General features: G+C 40.2%; 1 protein-coding gene across 5 annotated transcripts in view; it reads left to right on the top strand.

Annotated features, from left to right (window-relative positions):
• VPS13C (vacuolar protein sorting 13 homolog C) overlaps positions 1 to 16825 on the top strand; it is a 105517-nt gene that overhangs the window by 23233 nt on the left and 65459 nt on the right. For all 5 annotated transcript variants that reach the window (XM_081887547.1, XM_081887543.1, XM_081887544.1 and 2 more), the window contains 12 exons: positions 6439 to 6496; positions 6694 to 6821; positions 8266 to 8372; positions 9407 to 9578; positions 11282 to 11344; positions 12005 to 12140; positions 12493 to 12587; positions 13946 to 14088; positions 15046 to 15238; positions 15355 to 15469; positions 15638 to 15774; positions 16132 to 16255. In XM_081887547.1, coding sequence (XP_081743673.1) covers positions 6439 to 6496; positions 6694 to 6821; positions 8266 to 8372; positions 9407 to 9578; positions 11282 to 11344; positions 12005 to 12140; positions 12493 to 12587; positions 13946 to 14088; positions 15046 to 15238; positions 15355 to 15469; positions 15638 to 15774; positions 16132 to 16255 — 1471 coding nt within the window. The remainder of the gene's footprint in view (positions 1 to 6438; positions 6497 to 6693; positions 6822 to 8265; positions 8373 to 9406; positions 9579 to 11281; positions 11345 to 12004; positions 12141 to 12492; positions 12588 to 13945; positions 14089 to 15045; positions 15239 to 15354; positions 15470 to 15637; positions 15775 to 16131; positions 16256 to 16825) is intronic.

Here is a 16825-nt window from a genome sequence, read left to right on the forward strand (position 1 = left end):
GCAGCGATAGTCCGCAAGTCTAGGCGCGTGTGTACTTGGAGATGAGTTAACTAGGGGTGCTCGCATGTCGCTGATGAATAGGTTGAATAGACAGGGAGCCAATATGCATCCTTGGCGCACTCCCTTGTTTATTGGTATCGAATTTGTGAGATCGCCCGCAGGGGTAAGTCTCACTCTAGCAAGGGTGCCTTCATGGAGCTGACTTATAAGCCATAGGAGTCTTCTATCAATGCCCTGTTTCGCAAGTTTCTCCCATAGAATATTTCTAGGAACGCTGTCAAAGGCTGCCTTTAGGTCTAAGAAGGCAGCACAGAGGTAGCCCCGGGGGGGAGAGGAGTACTTTCGTGCCAGATGGTAAAGAACTATCGCATGATCGGTTGTAGAGCGTTTAATTCTGAACCCTGCTTGTTCGTGGCCAATCTGATTAGTCTCATCTACCCATCGCAATAGTTTAGTCAGCAAGAAGCTGGCATAAATTTTCCCTATGATCGAAAGGAGGCTGATGTTACGGTAGTTTTCCGGCTCCATTGGAGAACCTTTTTTATGAATTGGTACTATAATGGCCTCCTTCCATATTTTGGGGATGAGGCCAGAAGCGTTGATTGCATCAAAGGTTTTGGCCAAGATGCCAGCCCACCATTTTGGGTGTAGTTTAATGGCTTCAGCAGGGATCAGATCGGGCCCTGGGGCTTTACCCGGTTTCAGCTGCGCTATTAGCTTGGCTATTTCGTCCGGATCGGTGGGAGGCCAAATAGGTAGGTGGGTAAACAGGTGCGTCAGGTGGTCGGAGGGAGCATCTGCCTGTGAGAAGCATTTCTTCAGGAACAATTCCCATGTCGGTGCAGGGATGACTGCCCTTGGGTATTTCCTCACCCTTCTGTTGATCAAAGACCAGAATTCCCTGGATCTGTGTGATTTTGAAGCAGTAATCAAAGCCTGCCAGCGATTGTGTTGCCACTCACGTTTGGCAATTTTCTGCGTGCGTTTGTAAGCTAGCTTGGCTTGTGCATAACTAGCTGGCAGAGTAGCTGCATCGGAGGTCTTATATACATTATATATAGCACGGAGGCGCTGTCTTGCTTGTTTACACTGAGAATTATACCAGGGGGCACCGTAAGTATATTCATTTCAATTTAATATTTTGGGTGGTAACCTGAAGAAGGACGTAAGATCAGTCGTATGATGGTGGAAGCGTTTCAGCACTATGCTATGCTCGTCTGAGGCAGAGCCTATGTTTACCTGTATGGGCCTATGGCCGTAATAAATATTGTTGTTGTTGTTGTTGTTGAAGCTTTTACCTTTTTTTTTTAATAAATATTTATGGAGAATTTTTCAATAGATTATAATAACAAACAAAATAACATATACTTTGACAATGACCATATTTTCTTCACTTCTTTGGACTTCCTCGCATCTCTAGTTCCTGCGTTCCAAGTTTCTCGAGCTTTACCCAGCAAATTATTATCTTGTATCAATTCTTAAATTAAAATTTCCCAATATTATATCCCTAATTTTAGATAATTTTACCCAAACCTTAAAAACTTAAACTTTGACTTCATATTTATCCAAAATTTATCTTATCCAATTTTTCCATTTATCTTCATATTCCCTTTAACTAGTTTAATGGAACCATATTGTTGTTAATCTTGCATCTTTCTTAACATTCATACAATTTACAATACTTTTGTAAATAGTCCTTAAATTTTTTCCAGTCCTCTTCCACGGCCTCTTCTCCCAGGTCTCGGATTCTGCCGGTCATTTCTGCCAGTTCCATATAGTCTATCAGTTGCATCTGCCATTCTTCCAGTGTGGGCAAATCTTGAGTTTTCCAGTGCTTGGCAACAAGTATCCTTGCTGCTGTTGTTGCATACATGAAAAATATTCGATCCTTCTTTAACACCCACTGGCCGACAATACCCAAGAGAAAGGCCTCTGGTTTCTTAGGGAAGGTATACTTAAATACCTTTTTCAACTCATTATATATCATTTCCCAGAGAGCCTTAACCCTAGGGCAAGTCCACCAAAGGTGAAAGAACGTTCCTTCAGCTTCTTTGCACTTCCAACATTTATTGTCAGACAAATGGTATATTTTTGCAAGCTTGACTGGGGTCATGTACCACCTATATATCATTTTCATAACATTTTCTTTCAAGGCATTACATGCCGTGAACTTCAACCCAGTGGTCCATAACCTTTCCCAGTCAGCAAACATAATATTGTACCCAATGTCTTGTGCCCATTTTATCATAGCTGATTTGACCGTTTCATCTTGTGTATTCCATTTTAACAGCAAATTATACATTCTTGAAAGTACCTTAGTTTTAGGTTCTAACAATTCTGTTTCTAACTTTGATTTTTCCACCTGGAATCCTATCTTTTTGTCCAACTTAAAAACTTCTTTAATCTGAGCATAATGTAGCCAATCTCACACTTTGTCTTTTATTTTCTCCATACTCTGCAACCTCCAGTTATCTCCATCTTTTTCTATTATTTCCCAATATTTCGGCCATTTGGCCTCCATATTGAGTCTTTTCCGAGCCTTAGCTTCCATTGGTGATAGCCACCTTGGGGTCTTGTTTTCGAATAAGTCAGCTTTTTCCTTTTTTAGACATTTTCGTCAATCTGGTGGGTGTTAAATACCATCTGTGGGCCATTTTCATAATATTTTCTTTTATCACATAACATGCCATAAAATTCAAAGTTCTTTTTCCACAACTTTCCCCATAATTCATAATCAATATATTGACCCACATCTTGTGCCCACTCAGTCATACTTGATTTCACAAATTCCTCTTTAGTTTCCCACACATGTGAAGCTGCCTTATACTGACTTGGATTACCTACTACAGTATGGTCTACTCTCCAAAACCATAAGCAGAGACCTTTCCTAGCCTTGTAACCCTATGACTGATGCCATGGATTTAACCTGGGATTTTGTGCATGGGAAGCATGTGCTCTACCCACTTAGCCTCAGTCCTTGTTTACTTTTATCAGGATTTATATTCTGCCTTTCTATAAATTTTCCCCTTACATTTATATCCTGCCTTTCTTCTGTCATGGAACTGAAGGTGGTTTACTTGAAAATCCTAGGCAGACAGCTATCCAGGTATTGCCTAGACGGAGACCTCCTTACCTTCAGCAAGGTGTCTACCTCATGTGCCTTTGACCATATCCCACCCCAAGTCTTGGGCATTTGTGGCTGTGTTGCCTTTCTGGAACTGTCAGGCATACATTTAGCCTTTCTACATGCTTCCCAGAAGAAGAAGAAAACATTTGATTTGCATTCTTTTTCTAATTAGCGTTAATTGATTGTTCCAGGTGTGCATTGCTTATGGTTGCCATCTTTGTGAGACTGCCATGGAAGTGGCTTTCTTTGCTCAGAGCACTAGACTGCTCCGGTGTTGTGTGTGTGTGTGAGTGCATGCATGTGCGCGCGTGCTTTGTATGCAGCTGTTTCCAGATTCAGTACCTGGATTCTTCAGTTTAAGGATCTAGAATCTAGACCTCCTCAAGCATGGTTAGGAAAGATTAATGCCTGAGATCTGAGAGAGCATTAAGTTGGACCTATGGTGTATAAGTCCACATACTTACTTTTAATATGCTGAGTTGGATATTCAAACTGCTGGCCTGTAGAAGTTTCATTTTTGTCTAACACAATAGAAAGGAACTATTTCAATGAAGTGATTCCATCTATAATCTAGATAGGGAGCTTCCTCTTGGTCAGCACAAGACCCAACTGTAGTCTAGGGCATTGTGCCTAATAGCTTAAAATAATGTAGTCACTTACATTGGAAGAGGATTTAATTTTCCTGATAACAGATATGCTTTGTGGTATAGACTTAATAGCGTGTATGAAGTAATGGCAAGTTTCTTCTTCAGCATGAGTAATGCAGTGGGACAATAGCTATCTGATAGATAATCAGTCCTAGCAAATAGAATTTGAGAAGAATAAAAACCAACAGCACAAAATAATGGTCATCAATACCTAGTAAGGAAAAGCAGAACTACTCATTTTGATTCTGTGATCAGGAACAGTTAGTGCATTCACAGTTTCCCTTAACCAAATGGCATAAAGTCTGGCTCCAAATCCTTAATACAGGTTGTAGAAACATAAATCTTTGGAACATAAATATTTGACAAATATGTTAAGTAATCAGTTTGCAGAGATGGTGCATATGAATAACAGTTGCATATGTACAGCTTTTGCTTCATTTTGAATGTTTTTGCCATATGGCTCTGGTCATGAGATCCTACTATCTAAACAGGAAGTTGGGGATTCAATGATAAGAACACTTTATCTAACAGTGAACAGAACCTGTTACAGTTTATAATTTAGATTCATGATTGTTTGCAATTCCTTAATTAAAAAACGTCTGTATATAAACTCTAGCGTGTCTCAGTAACAAGAGTATCAGTCTGTTTTAGGAAACTGGTTTTTGAATCGCTAATATCCTCATTCCAAAGAGTGTTAACGACACAGTTATGAGACAAGAGCTAAATCACAACACAAATAGCATGATGGAAACAACCTCTTTCCTTTATTGCATTATTTTATTTATTCCTTTCTTTTATTGCATTATTTTATAAGTAACAGGGAAGTGAGAACATTCAATCATGGCTACCTTTTCCTGGTTGAAATACTAATTTGGCTTAATTTTGTGTTTCTCTTTCACATCTGCAGATTTATTTCTTGGGACTGCAGTAATCTACCAGCTTTGCAATATATTTTCTTATAGAGGAAGGAAAATAGGGAAAATCTCGTGTCATATAGCTTGAGTTCTCATACTTCAGTTCTTAATGTGCTTACTTGCGAGTTAAATCCTCATATTTATTTCTGTTGTGTTGTGTCAAATGAAACATTTGTTTTCCTCTGTTTCACACACCTTGATTCCCACATCCTCCTCCAATGTTTTCCTTTGTGGTTGTCTACTTTAGATGGTCAGCCTACATATTTTACATACAGCTTTTCAAAGCAGTAGGTGAAAAATTTAGACCAAATAGGTATGGTTACATGCAAGTTCTGTTCATTGGGATTACTTTGAAAAACACTGGAATACTATTTTAGATAGCCTTCAGTACAAGAGATACAGTCTATGAAAGTGTAATACTGTTTTGGAGAAAAAGCTGTGGAACAGTTTCTGTAAATATTTTTATTATATGCAAGCTATACGTATGAATTGGAACTCAGAAGTCGTGAGACAATTATGTCAGAATTGAGCTTCACCAAAGCGATCCCACCCCCCATGTCAGGGAAGAGTTAGAGTTAGAAGTTTCCAGTTTCTCAGAGGGAGAAAGCTTTCCCCAAGGGGGGGAAGGAGAGCAGTGAAGCTAACAGAGGAGAGCAACAAGAACAACAGGGAGGGTAGCTGAAATAAGTGACTCTGAGGAAGAATAGTTCAGAACCGTTTATAAGATTGTTTTGTTAATACACAATAAAAAGTTATAAAAGAACAAGAAGCGTTTGTGTGGTGATCTGAAGAGGACAATGACCAATCCTGACACCCCAGTTCAGCATTCGAAACTAACCAGGCAGCAGGCGTGTTTTGCAACAAGGGGTGGTCCAGTTGTGAACAATTTCAGAAGTCTAGTTGCTGTCTCTGGTACCTGAGACTCCGGATTAAAATTGCTGCTGTCCTCCCTAAAAAGCTCTGGGAAATGTGTGTGTGTGTGTGCGCGCGCCGGAGGGAGCTTTGCACCACGCAGCGGTTATGCTTAAGAAAGCCCTGGTCATCAGCCTTCCTCCAGTGAGCACCAATGGGGTGCCAGGGCGAGTACAACATACAGACCCCCTTGGTCTGCTTGGGTCTCCTTGGCATTCCAAGGTAGGGGACTGAGGAGAAGGGACAGAAGTGGTGGGTGGCATGGTAGGCTTGCTGGATGTCTTGTGCAGAAGGGAGACTCATTTGGAACTGCACAGGGGAAGGCGACGCCTCCAGGTCCATGCAAAGATGCCTTTGCGGAAAGGAACACCACAGCAGCCTGGCTGAAAGTTACACCAAAGGTGGGGAAATAGTAGTGGGTGGGGGACCTTTCACTTCCTTGTGAGGGGCACACTGAAATAAAGAAGAATATCGTGTGCCCATCATGAGTTTGCAGTTATTTAGCTTAAGGCACATCCTTTCAGAAACTGAGCATCTGGTAGTCCTGGAAAGAGGGCAGGCGTTAGTTCTTGAAGGCTGTGGTGGTGGTGGTGGGGGAGACGTTAAACGAAAAGCCTGAGCGTATCGGCTCCGTAGCCTGTGGCAAGCTTGCAGCCCAAAAATAAATAAAAAGTGTTGCTGATTTTAAAAAAATGCAATTAGACATTCTGTGTTGGTGACCACAACCCAAGTTCCAGGAGTCATGTGGTGAATAGCTTTTCCATCCCAGTTTCTAACTGTGCCCCAGTTTGAATATGCATGTTTCAGATGTTTAAAGGTTTATTTTTGTCATTTACAGGAGCAGTTGAAAAGGGGAGTCCCTTCACCTTGCCAAGAGCCTCCAAATGATCAGTATAGTAAGTATGAAGGACAGAATTTGGGTTTGTGGCTACACAATTCTTGCCTCTGCTGGTAGTGAGGGGCAGCAACTCTTTACTTCAGTAGTTACTTTTTACAGTATATTGTATAGTGCAACACTGCTTTTAACTTATTTTCATAGTATTATGCTAATTCTGATTTAAGGACTTGTTTCTCTCCCCCCCCCCCATTAAAGTATTTAAACCAGTATCAGCATCTGCAAAGCTGTATATTAACCCTCATGCAGAACTTGAACTACAAACTCCTAAGATTGTTGGGAGCATGGAAGTCCAGAGCATTTCAGTTGAACTGACCAAGCCACAGGTAAGATGGCTTGCAACTTTATGAGTTTTAGTTTTTTTAGTTTTTTAGTCTTCTTTTAGTTTTGTGCCATTAACTTCAGTCACCTGTGTCACCTTGCTCTTAGTTACTTGCTCATGTTGTTACTTCGCAAACCATACTGGAAGAATGTGTATGAGGACAAATACCTTATAAATACGTTATAAAACTACATGTTTAACTAGTGAAATGTGATAGAGCCTGTTTTCTTGAGCATTTTTAGAGTAAGGAACATGTATTTCTCCCAGTCTGGTGAAAGACAGGGGTGGAAAACCTGTTTGGTCTGATGGTCCATATCATTTTCTCCCCAAACCCTGCAGGCCAACTTTTACAGGTGGGTTGTTACATGTCAATCAGCATCATGACCAACATAACTGACAGTTGATCCATGAAGCGTGTGTGTCTAGGTCCTGCTTCTTCAGCATTTTCCTATAGAGATTGTGTTGGTGAAGCAGCACTCAACAGGTTAGAACTCTTTCCCCAATCTGCTGACACTGCCCAGTAACACCAGCTGTTTGATAGGTGGGTGTGGCATGACGTAAATGACCTCCCAGTCCAAATTTTACCCTCCGGCGAGACAGGATTGGCCCACAGGGCAGGGGTTCACATCCCTGGTGTAAGGAATGTATTTCTCTCAATAGAGGTTTGCTGTACCTCATGTTACATACGCTTCAGGTTACAGACTCCGCTAACCCAGAAATAGTACCTCGGGTTAAGAACTTTGCATCAGGATGAGAACAGAAATCGTGTGGCGGCAGCAGCAGGAGGCCCCATTACCTAAACTGGTGCTTCAGGTTAAGAACAGTTTCAGGTTAAGAATGGACCTTTGAAACTAATTAAGTACGTAACCAGAGGTTCCACTGTATTGTGATCAGCATTAATTTGCCTTAAGTTTTGAAGAAAGCTTCATGTTCTTAGTACAGTGGAACCTCATGTTATGTACCATCCTCCTTACGAATGCTTCGGGTTACGAGCTCTGCTAACCCGGAAGTAGATGCTCCCGCTTGCAAACTCTGCCCCGAGATGCGAGCAGAAGTCACGCTCCGGCAGCACGGCGGCAGCAGGAGGCGCCATTAGCAAAATAACGGTTTCGGGTTACAAACAGACCTCCGGAGCGAATTACGTTTGTGACTGGAGGTACCATTGTATATGGTTTGAATTGAGTCTGTTAAAAAAGATCTGTTGGCTAAAAATTAGGACTTCTGTATTCTGACACAACATACCTCTATGCCAGGGACAACTACTGAGTGATGGCTATTCCTTTCTTTCTTTATAAGAAAAGGATACTTGTATGTCCAATACAGTTATTTAAACTAAATAGACCTTTGTCTTGTCTCTAGTATGGCAATCTTTAGTCTCTTTAGTCTGAATGCTTTAAATACTGTGATTTCCTGGTGGTAAGATACAATGTCCCCCTTCATTTGTTTAGTACCTTAGTATGATTGACCTTCTGGAGTCCATAGATTATATGGTTCGAAATTTCCCATACAGAAAGTACAGACCAGAGGTACCACTGCATAAGAATGCCAAACAGTGGTAAGTTGTAGACCTTTCTGTATTTGTTGTTCTTGCTTTTTAATCTTCTTACATGCTTATGGCAAGATTGCTAATTATTCTCATAACTCAGGACAGCTAACAGCATTCCTAAAGTGTTCTTCACATGGATGGTCAAACAGAACTCCTGTATGTGCTGTAAGTGTCCACCACCGTGCATACACGGTGATCTGTGAGAAAGTAGGATGTGTTCATAAGAAATATCAGGTCTCTCTTGGGCTTTCCCCATTTTTTCTAAAGCAAGCTTTAAGAAATTGAAATCCTTCTCTACTGCTACTACCCCTTTTGTTATCTTGCCCTGTTTTTGAGGCTGTTGGTTGGCTTATATTATTGAAACAAATTGACACATAGGTGGCAACTGTTTTATAAGAATATTAAACAGTTTTGTGCTTAAGTTGGAAACTAGAGTGATTTCCCACCCTCTAGCCCCATGTTCTTCAATCTTGAGCCAATGGATGTTTTTGTATTGCAACTCTCATCATCCCTGACATGACTAAGGTGGTCAGCTCTAAATGCCCCCCTACGCGGTATAGCCCATATCCTATACGTGTCAAATGTCAGTTGTAGTCTGTTCTTACAGGGGGGATTCTAATTTTTCCTGTGAGGAGTTGTGGCTTCTTCCCGGTTTGCAAAGCCCATGACTGGACTCTCAGCAGCCAACTCTCAAACATTTTGAGTATGTACAATGGATGTATCTTCTCAGATTTTGGGAAATTAAATGGCGAACAAAAAAGTTTGTATTCCATGGCATCTTTGGAAATAATGCAACCTGAACTGGACTGTCATTTGTTTCACATACCACTCCAGGTTTCCCTCCAAGCTCTCTTTGCTTCAGTAGCCCACTTTAAAGAAAAGTAATTTACTCGCTGCTCCCGTGAAACCTCTGAAACTTGAGATCCCTTGCCCCATCTATTGCATTCTTCTGCCAGTCTCTGTTCTGTAGTATTATTCCAGGTTGCAACAATTTCTCGTCATTTGTATTGAAAATGTAATTGGGATGTGTGTTTTTTTTGCAGGTGGAAATATGCAGGAAATAGCATCCTTGAAGTCCATATCAGACGATACAGCTGCATGTGGTCGTGGAGTAACATAAGGCATCATCGGCAGCTTCTGAAAAGCTACAAAAATGTTTATAAAAGCAAACTGACACAAACCAAAGTATCAGAAGAAACACAGAGACAGTTGCAGGTATTCGATGTGTTTCTAGAGTGTGTGGTGTTGTAAATGCAATGCATTGCTATAAACTGGGGAAGGGGTGACACCTCCACAAATACAAAACCTTCTCAATTTCTTTCTACTCTGGCAATTTTTTAATCCATATGTAATATTACCTTGTGAAATCATTTTGTAGATATATTTTCTAATACGGACTTCAGCAATAAGAGCTGACTTATTTTGTTGGAATGAAACTGAGAGTTTACTTATGGTAGGTGCTAAGCAACATTTGATACTATTAGCAGGATATAAATACATAGCATGTTATTATGTTATGGTGGCAATATGATGTTACACCTTGACCAGCGTGATCAGCAGAGTATTCACAGCTTTAGCAGAGTAGTAGTCCAGCAGAGCATCAGTTTCTTCTTGCCCTCCAGATGCCAGGCTTTCCAGAGTTGACGGTTAAAAATCTCCTTGTCCACACAGTTCAGTGTAAAGTTTTTATTGTCTTAAAACACAAAACACGTCCAACACACTAACTACATAAATGTAAGAGATGCAAGTGCATCATGAAGTGTTCTACTAAGTACAGTTCTCTGGTTTAGATGTAGAGATCCAAATATCCAGATAGATTCAACTCAGTTGTATCCATAGTTCTACTAGTAATAGTAATGGTATTGCAAGAGGAATAATAAGTTTGGACCTAAAACACTGCTGACCGCAGCACTGACTTTATACCTATCAATGCATGTACACACATTCCTTAGAGAAAGGGAGGATGGATGATCCCCCATCCAGTGGCCCCCAACCTTGAACTGTTTGTAACAAAGCACTGCAGCTGGTATGCGAACCCTGAACAGAATTCAGACACGGGGAAAGGGGAGCTTGAGATGCAGACCAAGCAGTTAGTGCAATTTCACCCTTATCCCCAAATTACACCAATATAGCAGAAGAGGCTAAGGCTGTATGCCAGTGGAGGGGATTTTTTTCTGCTTGGCAGAAAATGGGCCAAATTTGACAAGCGGGTGGGGTTGCCCACTTGTCAATCATCTGACATCATTATGACACACGGCAACTTTGTGTGTTTAGGGCCCAGTTTCTGGAACTTCAGAATGCTGTTTTTTGAACCTCCAAAAAACAAAAGTTCAAGAAGCAGCACAGGACTGTTTTCAAAAGAGAGACCGACCACTTCCCCAATCTAGAGCAAGGCATGCCGTCACCACCCATCAACTAATAGGGTTGTGCACCTTTCTTCAGCAAAGGAACAATTGGGAGCTCACTTTAAGCTCTTGATTGTTCATTTGAAGCCAGAGTGGTATCTGCACCACACCTGATGTCCCATGATGTCAGGTGTGTGGCCATGGTTTGGGGGAAATCTCCTCACGGGCCAAATTATCTCCCTTGGTGGGCTAGGTTTTGCCCATGGGCTGAAGGTTCCCTGTCCTTGCTCTTCTTCATATTGTTGAGTGCATCAACATAACTAATGAGGATGAGTACCATGCACAGCTTTGTGAAATGACTGCAAAGCAAGTTTGCTGTGAAGCAAAAGAGAGAAAAAGTGGCTTAATTGAATTAATTAAATGAGACTTGTCATCCAGGTAACATCCTTTGAAGGCATTGGATGGCACATGACTGGTCCTAATACGCACTGATTGATGAGATTTGCTGAAATAACTGCTAACTGCCCTGTTAAAATGTTACATTAAAGTTGTTTTTATGCATTTGTTCCACAGGATTTAGAAAAAGCTCTAGATGTGTTCAATATTGTTTTAGCAAGACAGCAAGCACAAACTGAGGTAAGCTCTACTTTATCTTTTTTCATTGCATCGTAGTTATTAAGAAACGACTACGATGAATGTAGGCAGCTCTCCACTTGCGTCCGATCTGTCTGCCTGTCAGTTGCTAGGCGGGGAGGCAGAGCAGCCTCAAGAAAGGCCTGCTGCACCTCTGGCTCGTGAGGAGACCCTCCCTGTCCTCTCTGGGGAGGGTCCCCTTGCAAGTTGGGAAGACTCTCCAGGGTGCTCCCTACTTACCCAATTTTTATCTTTACCAGATTTTTTTTAAATAAACCTGTCCCACTATGCATTCTGGCTAAAGTGGTGTAACACTTTAGGGAACATCTAGGGAAAGGCTGAAATTGGCTCCCATCAACACAACTAGGATTCTATAGTAAGATGTTCACCTTTGTTCTTCTTGCAGACTCCTATTACATAGTTCCTATTTATTAGCAAAACATCTCCATTCTATCCTTTGCCAAAAATTGTCTTCTGGAAGCGAGAGGAAGGCCACTTAAACATGCAATGCTTAAAAAATAAAAACTAGTTTGCCATTCAACACTCATTTTTCAGTTTTTCCTTAGGAGTGATCTCTTGTGCATCCTTTGCTTATTGGCGGTTGCAATGCCACAGTGTATCTAATTTTTCTTTCATGCATTTTTTAAACTTTCCGATTTATAGGTTATAAGGTCAGGACAAAGGCTGTTGAGAAAGAAATCAACTGATGGAGAGAAGAAAGGTGGTGGATGGTTTAGTGGATTGTGGGGGAAGAAGGAATCTAAGAAAAAAGATGAAGAAGAACTTTCAGTTCCTGAAAGTAGGTTTGCATCTACGAGTAGCTGGGGCACTAGATACTTAGCTTATGTGGATTGCCTGGATTGCACAAATTTTCATATTACTGGCTATAGTGGCTCCTATATTTTCCTTAAATTTGTGGCATCATTTCAGTGATAAAATAATATCAGAGTTCATCAGTAAAAATGGGACAAGAGACACCCACACTTCATGTCTATTTGTAAAGCAATTCAGGGTTTCTATTCAATAAAATCTCACTAGAAGTTTTAGTGGAATCTTTTCTTCAAATACTGCAAGTGATGTGAAAATATTTTAAAAATAAGCAAGCACTCGAAATGAGTAGCTAATGACAATATCTCAAACCTTTTGTTCAGCTATTGATGATCTCATGACACAAGAAGAGAAGGCGAAGCTTTTCACTGCCATCGGCTATAGTGACAGTTCTCACAATCTGTCTTTACCCAAGAAGGTATTTGTACTTTTTAATAAATGTAGGAATATCATGTGTGTGTGTGTGGCAGTTGTTTTTCTCCAAATTATTATTTTCTTCTAAGGGCTTTTTTATTTTTTACATTGGATGAAAATGGATCCAAGAGAAATTGTTGGGTCAAATTAGTCATATTGATTTGTTTGCTGTTGGTGGGTTCTTGTTGTTTCATTGGGCTGTGTATAAAGGAGAGTCATAATGGTGTGAAGGCGTCCTCTTCTATTTGTCCCCATGTCAGTCTCCCCACCTCTTCTTCCCCAAACTTATACTGTATACAACACTAATATCTCACATCAAATGTTATTGATCTGTAGAAAAGACTCTAAAACCTGAAAAAGAGACAATTTTGTAAATCAAGAAAATGTTTAATAACAACTATTTTTTAAAAATGGATGCTAGAGAGGCTGAGCACTCCTAGGGTTAATAGATAAATTTATTGAACCATTATTAACTTGTAAAGTAGTTTGAAGCCTGGGTGCTTTGTCACTGGCAAATGGTTCAAGGCCACTGAATGGAAAGTAGGCTGAGTTGAGAGGGACCTTGGGAACTATCTAGTCCACCCCCTTTCTCAGTGAAACTGCAGCATCCTAGACAGATGGCCTTTCATTTGGCCTTTGTTTAAATACCTCCAGTGAAGGAGAGCTCATTACTGCCTGAAGTATTCTGTTACACTGTGAAAGAGTGCATACTCTCAGCAAGTTTTTCCTAATGCTTTACTCAAATCTGCTTCCCTGCAATCAGTTTTAGTCCTTGCCTCCTGGAGCAACATGTTCTGCATAACAGCTCTGAAGGCATTTCAAGACCACAATCATATCTTCTCTTTTCTATGCTAAGCATAACATCCCTCTTTCAGCCTGTTTTCATAAGACTTTCCAGACGCCTCACCATTCTGGTCACAATCCATACATAGTTAGGCAAAGGCTAGGCCAGATGCTAGAGGCCTAGGCTTAAGCTAAATGTTCTGGGAGAATAATGTAATGGATATTGGTTTCTAAAATGGAGTATTCACCAATGATAATTTGTTAGTCCTATGCTGATATTTTGAGACATGTGCTTGGTGAAAGACTGGAGTCTTCCCACCTTGCAATTTGGTTCATCCCTGACCTAAACTACACATGCATTAGAAGAGTTAGTGCAGTTTGCCATCAATAAAGTCTTGCTGCATCTTGGAACTTAGCCATTGGAGAAAACTTTGGCGTAATTAATATTTTTCAAGAATCCTTTAAATACAAGTTTTGTCTTACTTTGCTGTATATATGTTTATTAAGTAGACATTGATGAGTACAGTGGGCAATGAAATGTATGGCTAACTTTCTTTACTGCTTATATTTTCTGTTTAGTATGTTGCCCATGTGGTATCCCTGAAACTCTTAAGCACTTCCTTTACAATTAAAGAAGACAGAAATGTTCCAGACACTCTTAAAATCCAGATAATTGATTTAAGCACTAAAATATCACAGAGACCAGGAGCACAAGCCCTTAAGTAAGTTTCTGTTGTGGTAGTGGTACGTGGTTGATGGCACATAGTAAAAACTAATCCAGTCCTTTGGTTGTAAATTGTTTTAACTGATTTTAGTATTGCATTTTTACATTGCTGTAACCCGACCTTGAACCTTGTGGTGAAGGGTGATTAGAAATTAAATTAAATTATCTGTTTCATGTTTCTTTTTTTAAACTAGTGTGTTTTTTGGACAGTTCTTATTAGAGACATGAAACTTTTCAAGTCTAGTATCTGCCATTAAATGAGTGGTGTGAGGGGTGCTGAAACCCATCTATAACTTGTTAGGATATATCGGGATGACACTATGATGAAACCTAAAAATGGATTCTGTCTCAGATTATATCTATTCTTTTCAAAGCAGAGACAGATATATGTGCCATAAATTTTGATTCACAGTTAAGTGCATAGGCTTGCTATCCCTCCTGCTTCAGGTGGGCTGTGCATTTTTCCGTTACCTTTTAAAAGGTTTGGATATGTATATGCTCCTCGTTATGTGTATTCTCCTCATTCTATTTTAAAAAAACAAAAGGAAACAGGACAACCTCTTAAGTTATTTGGGGCAGAGGTGTGGAGGCTCATTGACATCACAAATTTCAGCCAATTAGTTCTGTGCACAGCTGGCTGTAACTGTTAAGCAAAATTAGCTTCTTTTGAGCTCAGCCCAGAAGAGCAATTCTATGTCTAAATAAGGCAAAGTGGACTAACTGAAAGCGAATCGTTCATATTCTGTTCATCTATACATACCGTTACCTTATTCCTTAAACTGATGCTACTTACAGACACACACATTCACAAAAGTGGTGCTCTGCCAAATTCTTTTCCGATTTTGTTCTGCCTTACACCTGATTTGGTATGGCCAAGTCTAGTCCCTGTAATATTGATTAATATTTAACTGCATGTATAAGTTCTGCATTCAGATTGTCAACTTTTAACTTGCAGGGTAGAAGCAAAGCTTGAACACTGGTATGTAACTGGTCTGAGACAGCAGAACATTGTTCCTTCACTCGTGGCTTCCATTGGGGACACACGATCATCTCTGCTTAAAATAGAATTTGAGAATAATCCAGAAGACAGTACTGCAGATCAGAGATTCTTTGTTGAATCACAGCCTGTGGAAATTATATATGATGCAGTGAGTATTGTTCAGTAATGATTAACAGTGTTTCTTTCTCTTGAAGTCCTGTATTTTTTATTCATGGATTTGCAATTCCATTACGAAAACTGCATAAACAAAATTTTCTTTTGCAGAAAACAATAAATGCAATGGTGGAATTCTTCCAGACAAGCAAGGGCATGGACCTTGAACGCTTAACAACGGCCACTCTTTCCAAGCTAGAAGAAATTAAAGAGAGGACTGCCACAGGTATCTTTCCAGAAACGTGTTCGCTTGATTACATAGAGGGATTACAGAAGACTGACCAAATGACCTTTTGAATGCTGTTTAACATCTATTTGTTTTAAAGCCTGCACCATTTTCTACACTGCACACTCAAGATTTTTAAAAGTATCCTCATTTTGTTTTGTGTTTTAGGGCTTGCACATATTATTGAAACTCGCAAAGTCCTTGACTTGAGGATTAATCTGAAACCTTCTTATCTTCTGATACCACAGACAGGTTTCCACCATGAAAAATCCAACCTTCTTATTCTGGACTTTGGTACTTTTCAGGTATATAATCCTTAGGTTTCTAAAGATCAAAGCTTAAAAGGTCTCTTCATTTAAATAGTTTAGAAATGGAGGAGTGGGTGTTGTTAGTGAATGACCTACGTGACCTGAGTCTTGAGGTTTGTGCTCTGTGCCCCTTCCTTTAGAGTTCTATCATTTTTGGTGAACTCTGATAATTGACTAACCCTGAAGACTATTTCACTGGTCATTTGTAGTATTTTAAGTTAATGAACCTATATATTTTTAAAAATCATTCCATAAATCAGTCTGCTGATTAATCTTGCTGCTATGAAAGATGAATCTGTGAAAATGAGGTGTCTAATATGTTCTAAACAATAATGAAAAGTGATTATTCAATAGTTGAACAGCATCAATCAAGGCAACCACCATACCTCAAGTACATCACTGGAAGAGATCATGGATAAAGCATATGACAAGTTTGATGTAGAAATCAAGAATGTGCAACTGCTGTTTGGCTTATCAGGTATTCAGTCTGTAAGGAAATAAAAGTTACATGTAAACAGAGTCTTGATTACTGGCTGGTGTTTGGAGCTGAAAGCAATGCTTTGAGAATCAAATCCCAAGACAAAATAATTTGTATACTGGTGTTAGGAGGAAGAGGTGGCAACTGGTGCCTGTTTCTGCAGAACCTTGCAACTGGCCTGGCCAGAAGTAAACACGGCTGGGCTGGATGTGTTGCAGTGGTAGCTCTGCAGCCTCCATTGTGGCTGTATAAAGTGTATCTGACAGAGCAGGTGAACCGAGATTGGCAGAGAAGCAGGAACCACAGAGCCTCATTCACAGACAAGGGAACAACCTGTGCTTTGAGGTACCTAGGTATAAATCTGGGAAGTAGGTGTGTGTGAGGAAGCCTGTAGAAAGGGGAAGAAAGCAGGTGCTTGGAAGTCATTAGCTACCGTACTTGAAACTCCAGGGATGAATAGAGCAACCAAATATGCTTAGGAGTAAAGGACTTGTCATATCCTTTCTGAAGTAAGAAGTAGGTGTGGGGCTCTGGGGATTTAAAACTCAGTAAAGCACAGTTCTGTCCCGA

Source organism: Podarcis melisellensis (assembly GCF_964234715.1).
Source record: "Podarcis melisellensis genome assembly, chromosome: 14".
In the NCBI taxonomy this organism is placed as follows: Eukaryota; Metazoa; Chordata; class Lepidosauria; order Squamata; family Lacertidae; genus Podarcis; species Podarcis melisellensis.